Source organism: Physella acuta, unplaced genomic scaffold (assembly GCF_028476545.2).
Source record: "Physella acuta isolate Inbredline_101_S28 unplaced genomic scaffold, ASM2847654v3 ptg001234l, whole genome shotgun sequence".
Lineage (NCBI taxonomy): Eukaryota > Metazoa > Mollusca > Gastropoda > Physidae > Physella > Physella acuta.
Genome location: NW_026732750.1, coordinates 42,532 through 50,819, shown reverse-complemented (window position 1 = coordinate 50,819; position 8,288 = coordinate 42,532). Strand labels below are relative to the sequence as shown.

The window sequence follows — 8,288 nt, the reverse complement described above, 5'->3', positions numbered from 1 at the left end:
TTCAGTTACTGTACTAGGAGCGTGTTTAAAAAGCCACTGTTTCTATTTCTTACTGTAAATTTTCATCTGACAATGATATTAAAAATACTATTACTAATCCTTTGTTTTGAAAGTGTTAATTGGTTGGATCTCCTGTTTATTTTAACACAATGACTTAAGCTATCACAAATAGTAGGCTACATTACACCTGGAGGTGGTATCTGGAAATTCCTGAACTCATGGTAAGGTAGCAAGTGTTCTAGTTCTACCTTTTAAATTCTGTTTGCAACCTTCTATTTCTTTAAGATAGTAACGTTATTTTTATATCATTTACTCCAGTGATGTAATGCCATACATTGTAACTAAAATAAATTGAAGGCAGATCAAATTTATACATAATCCAAATTTGGGACAGATGAAATCTCTTTGCTCAGCAGTTTTTAAAGTATTAGTATTAGAAATTTGCCTCTTTCAAAATAGATTTTCAATCCATTAAAATGAAAAACAAAAAACTTTCTGTATCACATGTTTTTAATAGCTTACAAAAAGTTATTTTTCTCAAGTAAAAACTCAGAACAGTGGTACACAATTCACCTAAGGAAACAATAGTTCATGGGATAGAATGTCAGGTGAAAACTTTTCTTGAAAAATAAAAAATTCTCATTGGTCATTTTAGTACCAAAAACAGTTCAATGCATAAATATTATACATGTCCATCTGCTCCTCTTACTTACATCTCCTGTTTAAGATAGTTTTAAAAATTTTAATGAAAATAAGACCTCAGTATACAGTAACATTCTTTTGTTTTTGTATAATTCATTTTGACTACAACAAAATTCATGTACAGAGCAACAACCAACAGAGAAAAAAAAAAAATCACAAACAGGCTACTGTTCTCTAAGCTGAGGAAGATACAATGTACTTATAGGCAAAAGCTGCTGCTACGGCAACACCTATGGGCAAAAGCCATCCAGTCCATGAGGAGCTGCAAATAATAAGGGAGGAAACTGGTTAGTTTTATGAAACAGAAACAATAACAAAACTATTGCAAGGGATCATAAGTTTGTGATATTGTCTACTGAAGATGATTTTTTTAATACTAAATATGCCTACAAGTTCCTATTTCAAGCTATATGAATGCTGTGTTAGACAATCTATTAATAAACTAGAACTATTTAAGTTTACATTTCTTTTTTATTTAAATTCTATAAGCTGGTTGCACCATAGCAGGAAACTAATATCAATCATACAAAGCCAACCGCACCCCCACCCCTGTTCTTCTCTTGGCTATCTGATAAGAGATAAATCAATGATCTCAGTATATCTCAATTACCATTTATCTTGCTTAATAAAACTCATGTAGGCAAACATGCGGCTCTAGTACAATGTGTTTTAATTATTCTAACCTCATGGCAATGTAGTGCTTTAGTAAATTAGTGTATAAATTTAAGTTTGACTATTTTTTTCTTTACAAGTTGTGACAATTTAGAATTATTTATCTGTAAGTAGCAAGCATACTCTACAATTTAACACAAAGCATAAGTATGGTATATATGAACATACAGCCACCATTATAAAAATACTATGACCTACTTAACTGCAAACACTTAAAAACTCCTAGTTTATCTTTTAAGGACCAATCATCTAACATGAAGCAAATAATGTGCTCCACAAAGAACTTTAAAAATCAAAGAGGAACAACTAAAGCAGGCAGGTCAATACACAATCATTATATGTATGAATTGCTAAACCAAACTAACATTACTACACAAGTAAAGAGGGGGAAGCATTTTTAGAAGAATTCAGAAATAAAGTGAAACAGTTTCTTATCACAAAACCTAACAGTTAAGAGACAACAAAATAAAAATCTAACTGACAGAAAACCACCCTTTGAATATGATTTATCACTAGCTTCATTAAAACCTTGTTCCCATGTCAAAACAAATGTGCAGTGCTAATTTTGATTTGAAAACATTTCAGAGTGGGTAACAAAATTACTTAGAAATATAAAGTTTCAAGATACATAATTGAGTAAAAACTGCCCCAAATCAGAACTAGAAAAGTTTTCCAGTAAATTCTTGATAGAACTTTTAGAAAGAACAAGTGATTTCTTTAAAATACCTGTTAGATGTGGAATCTGTCCCTGTTGGTCCTGTGTTTGTCTGGAATAAATAGAATAAAAACAGCTGTGGTTGTCTCTTAGTAATATATCACAAATTATAACCATTTTAATTATACACTTGAAAAAGGTTAGAAACAAATTTTATCAAAACTTACAGCATATGTCTTTTTTGATCTGTCATCCTAAAAAGAAAAAAGTGAAACATTGTTAAACTGATAACACTATGGTATGATAATGGTTACCTTAAAAAATAATTTTCCAAAATAATTATACAACATAGAGAGCAAGACAATACACACAAAAGAATGTCATTACCGGATGTAGATCACCAACAAAATAATCATTCATTAGATCTCTAGCATCTGTAGAATGCCCAACATCCTCAAAGGCTTCTGTGGCATCACCACCTAAAAATGAAATAAAATTAAAGCTCCCATAAAATTTTTAGGATATTCATTAAGAGAAATGTAAATCCTATTTTATAACATTTAAAAATGTACATGTATAGGTAATACTTGAATCATTTTAACAGCAGTAAAAACATACTTGACAAAACAGTAATACTTAAATCTAGAATTAGCTCAATTACTAAGAAAAATAAACACACCTGCTTGCTCTAATAAAACCTCTTCTCCACCTGGATGCTTTAAATAGAAAAAAGAATATTTACAGTTTTACTCCAAAACTTAAGATTTACTTATGTAGATTTTAAAAAAAAATGTTATTCAAATGATAACCCAAATATCTAGTCCTCTCATAAAAAGCCATTAAAAATATGGTAGTTTCAGTATCTTAGACCAGGATTTGTTCATAATATTTCAGTATAAAGTTGACACTGATTTTCACACTCAAGTAAAAAAAAGTTATCAAAAGTGAAGGTAAATAAATTTTAAGAGACTTTGTTAATATCATCTGCTATACAAAACAGTGTAGAATTTTTTTTTAAATTATGGTGGGATTGCCTTTGACCTAGAACCTAAAAAGACATGATAACATGACTGCTGTTTACTTTTAGCAGAAGTAGGTCACTTTCTAGAACTTTCTAGAAATGAAATATATGGTGGATCTTGCACCATGTGTTGCAAGCCTAGTAGCCTCTCTGTGAACTTTGGCCCACAACTAGCTAGACCAGCATTGCTAGCTCAGGTTCAGGTACAAGAGTAAGGGTCAATAAATGTAACAGATCTCGGCTATCAAGTGTGTCACATTTACATATGCAATTACATTTCCTGACCATACTAAGTCAATATGATATAGTGTATTGTGAATCAAAAACAGTTGAACCACCAAATAATCTATTTAAATAATGATCAAGTACAAGATTCTATACATTTTTAAAAAATAAAAATGTCTGCAACATTGTACTTTAATGCAAAATAAAGCAAACAGTTCATCATATAAAAACCCTGACTGAAAACAGACTAGGGAGATGGGAATGTACCTGGACATATTTGTCCTCACCTATCTCTCATAGGTTAGTGCCAACATGTGCAATACTAGATGGAAGTGGGAGAGAATCAAGTTACTAAAAATTTACATTTGCTCATTGACAAATAATATTTTAAAAAATTGAACACAGTATTTAACTGTGGTACACTTGAAACTATCATCAAAATTAATTCATTTTTCTTAGTTACATGGTGTTATATTTCTTTTTAAAAGGTTAACTTAAAAAAATTACAAATACAATTGACAGTCTGATAGATACTCGAGTTTCTATTAGCATAATTAATTAAATTATTTGTATCATAATAAACTTCAAATAGTTTAAACCTAATACAGTACTGTTGCCTCTTTCTCAAATAACCATTATGTGTGGGAGGACACAGGTAAAAAACACCTAGCTTTCGATTTTCAACTGCGTTGAAAATGTGACCCCCAAAACTCTTATTAGACTTAACAGATACTACAAAATTGGATTGTGCAATATTGTTAACACATTCAATACATATTTTTAAGTTATCTTTGAAACTGGTTGAGCATAGTCAGTTTAGACTAACCATTTTATACTATAAGATATATAACTTTAAATCATTTCATGTATCAAATTAGGATTACACACTGAGCTAATCAAGTTTACTAACAACACTTTTTTGCAACTTTTAAGCATGCTGATGACGCCTACATGAAAAATGAAGTAGTTAAATTTTAAAACGAACAAAACTCTAATCCTGAATTTAAGATGTCAAATTAAGATGGTAGCTTTTGAAAAAAAAAAACTGAATAGGCCTATATTGTTTTTTATTCCAGTATGTCTTTAACAGTATGTCAAAAGTGTGTCATCACGTTTTTTTTTAAACTTCTAATCCCCCCCCCCCCACTGGAGCTTGACATTATGACCCGTAATACCAACCCAAGGGAAAGTGATAAATTAAACAAAATCAAAATTAGAGGTCAAGTCCCTTATGATTTTATTACTGTTATTGTAATGCATCAGACTAGTACTTATAACACTAACACCCCCCCCCCTTATAAAAAAAATAGGTAAGGGGGAAAATGAATAAAATCTATACTCTGTGTGAACACATGCACATAAAGTAAAAAAACTCAAAATTAAAAGCTTTACAGGCAGAGAGAATGAAATCACATGAAACTAAGTAGAAATAATCTTATCAGAAGTAACACAACTTACAAAGTTGAAACTATCGAGAACAGTATACAAAGAGAATTATGTCATAAGTAGTAGTTGTAGATAAAAATAGAATTGATGGTCAAATGTAAAAAATGATTCACAATAATACTGTCGTCACTGATAATGGATATTAAAAGACACTAACATTACAGCCGAATGTATGTGTCTAATATTAATAGTGTATATACAAGAACAAAACAGCAAATAAGAATAACATAACAATGCAGAATAAATAACATAGTACAATTATAAGATATGAAAATAAGTCTGTACAATCAAGACAAATGTCATAAACCAAGGTTCCGCTGCTCATTTAGTTCAAGGTGAAGCAACTAAGTGTGAGTAATATGGGCCGGTCTAGCGTGTGAAGTCTAATATAAAGGAGTTGAAATTTCTGTTTAGAAAATTTATATTGGTTTGTATTATGTTTGCTATTGTGTTTGGTTGTGGTTTGGGTTAAGTTGAGAGCTAAGTTAGGGTTATGTGTGATTTTCTGAAATGTCCATATTTGCATATAGACATTTAATTTTCATTGGAAAAGTAATATATTTCTTAACCAGGCAATGCTGCTTAGTAAACACAATACTCATGGTCCTTTACATATAGGCTTTTCAAAGGGGCCAGTGCAGGGCCTGGCCAGGATAGCTAGTAAAATAAATTTTTAGCAGGCCCTATTTATAGCCTACTTATTTATCTCAACATGTTCTTGATTCTTCAAGTATAGGTTTAGGCTTAATAATCGTTCACCAAACACAGAATTTAAGGGCAAACTGACTTAGGGCCTGAAATAAATGACATAAAAAAACTTGATAAATAATTTCAAAGCTGTTGCAAATTGTGAAAAAGTCAATGTGCAAATGTAGCATACTGGTCAATACTATATGGCCTAGACAAGCTTCATTTTTATTATGGCATGGTTTTGTTGCAATGTTGTTTGCATTTTAAAAATGTATTTTGAATTAGTTTTTAAAGCTATATCATTGTTTAGTGTGCGATTCTGGCACCAAAGACGATGAAGTTGAAGGGGATGGAGCATCCCAATTCTTACAACAGAAAATGTAACACAAGACGAAATGAATCCAAAAACAGAAAAAAATCACGATAGAAGGAAAGATGATATTGTACTCTGAATATTGCAAAGCTATTCCATTAAAAATCTATTTCAATTAGGCCTAGATATCTAGATTGTAGACTTCAGCTGTTTGTATTTGTAAGAAACAAAAATCCAAAACGAGTAGGCCTACAATTCAAGACAAATGTAGGCCTATTAGTATTATAGGCTGATCTAGATTTGATTATATCTAAAATCTAATCTAGATCAAAATAGAATTTCATTGATTTAATTCCAATAGATACTATAATTTAGATAGGGCCTGAAAAATATATATATAATTCTCTTCTTGGAGACGTTAGAAAGCTGTAAGCGCGCCTTGCAGTCCACTCTCTTCCTCTCTAGGAAGTCTGGTGAGCTGTGGTTCACGCTAAATGTTTACAATCGTAAAGCCGGGTTTAGTGACGGCTATTAGGGGCAGATAATTTAGTTTGAAACGATTTTAAACTTAGGGGAGGTAGCTAAGAGGAGACTGCTTTCACGGGGGGGGGGGGGGTATCGTCCTTAACGACTTACTGATAGTGTTTTAAAGTTTAAAGCAAATATTTTCAGTGACAGCAGTAGTACTGTCGAATTCACAAATTATGAATTACTGAAAAGTAGAAAATAAAAACTAAATAGCAACGTATGATACGCCACGGGTCGGCTCATTGAAGTAATCTATATATATAATTCTCTTCTGGGAGACGTTAGAAAACAAGCTGCAAGCGCGCCTTGCAGTCCCCTCTCTTCCTCTCTATCGCTACCCTCCCCCACCCCCCCCTCCTCACATGGTCTGGTGAGCTGTGGTTCACGCTAAATTTTTACTATCATGGGTGACGGCTATTAGGGGCAGATAATTTAGTTTGAAACGATTTTAAACTTAGAGGAGGTAACTAAGAGGAGGCTGCTCTCACGGGAGGGGGGGGGGGGTTAGTGTTTTAAAAGCAAATATTTTCAGTGGCAGCATTGGTACTGTCGAATTCACAAATTATGAATTACTGAAAAGTAGAAAAAACAACAACTTAATAGCGGTGTATGATACACCGCGGGTCGGCTCGTTAAGAAAAAAAGGTCTAAAGTCTAAATTTCACCATGATCAGATCATGATGATGATGATCATCAGATCGTGACATAAGCTTACCTCTTCCAAAAATTTTGTAACATCATAAACTTTGTTGTGTACAATAAGATATGTAGATTTTGCATCGTTATGTGTTTTAACATCCGATAATCTGAATACTTTTTTTTCACCAGCCATATTTTGATTTATTTCACAAACTAATTTAAACTACCGGCAACAGATCTAGACTATTGTACGCAACGACTGCTATCATGCTATGTCAATCCAATCAATGATAGGCTAGGCTCAGTATAGAGAGAATGACGCTGCATCATGGGAAGCGGTCAAACTAGATGCCGAAACTCAGGCTAAGTGTGGCTAAATTATTGTTGTTTTAGATACACTCAGATGAATTTCATTGCGTGTTTTGTTACTATTTCTTAATTAAAATTTTCAATTTTCAATTTGTTGTAACATTTTAGTCGTTTCCCTAGATAACTAAAATGTAACTTTCTTGGTAAAATCACGATATAGCGTCGGAAATTATTGGGTAATGTTCGTTGAGTTTCGGTAACATTTGTTACTGTAAACCATAGTTTATTTGACCGTTGAAAGAAAAATAAAGTCAAGTGCATTAAATTAATGTTTTAACTTAATTTAATGTTTAACTGACAAAAAATTAGCAACAATTAGTAAATCTAAATATTATTAATAAAGTCGAGTGTAGTAATTGTTTTTTTAAGAAACACAGAAAAAACCTGCAGAAGATTTGCGACAACCAGCTCTAGTTCTGTTAGTAAAGTAAGACGATTAGATTTACTAAAGTTAAAAGTAGTAAGAAGAACTAGAATAATGTTTAGTAGCAGCAATAATTAGCACATACACTTAAAATAATTAGAAATACAAAATAATTAGCAAAACAGTATTTAAAATGCAACTAAAATCAATCCTTGCACATTTTTAAACTATGTATTAAAAATAATATGGCAGCAAATAAATGATGGTTTACGGTATTTCCGTTGGTTTCCGGAACGGCTCGACAGACTACGCCGTGGTTTTACTGTTTTTTACTGCTGTACAGTTCCGGAATAATAACCGACGCTATATCGTGATTTAAATGAGTGATAGTGACGGATCGTTCTTTTAATAAGCTTCGCCGCCTTTGTATTTAGTTTAGACAAAATAACTTCCTTTCGCATAGTTTTAATCCTATAGATCTAGTAGGTACAAATCTACTACACCAACAAAAAAAAAAAAAAAACAACAAAAAGCAAAAATATATATTGAAAAGCTTTTCTTAATCTTTATATTAATTTGAGCATACAGTTTACAAGTGCGCAATAATTGTGCGCCATAAATAAACATAATAAATGTAATCTTAAGACGTTCATTACAAATGATA

At 31.8% G+C, this 8,288-nt stretch overlaps 1 protein-coding gene across 1 annotated transcript; it reads right to left on the bottom strand.

Moving 5' to 3' along the window:
* Positions 1–492: 492 nt before the first annotated feature.
* Positions 493–7,227, bottom strand: LOC131957354 (cytochrome b5). The gene is made up of 6 exons (XM_059322093.1): positions 6,968–7,227; positions 2,709–2,745; positions 2,417–2,508; positions 2,257–2,283; positions 2,101–2,141; positions 493–964 (listed from the first exon to the last, which is right to left on the bottom strand). Exons 1-6 carry the CDS (start codon positions 7,082–7,084, stop codon positions 877–879), a joined length of 402 nt encoding a protein of 133 aa, XP_059178076.1. The 5' UTR covers positions 7,085–7,227; the 3' UTR covers positions 493–876.
* Between the last annotated feature and the right edge of the window lie 1,061 nt (positions 7,228–8,288).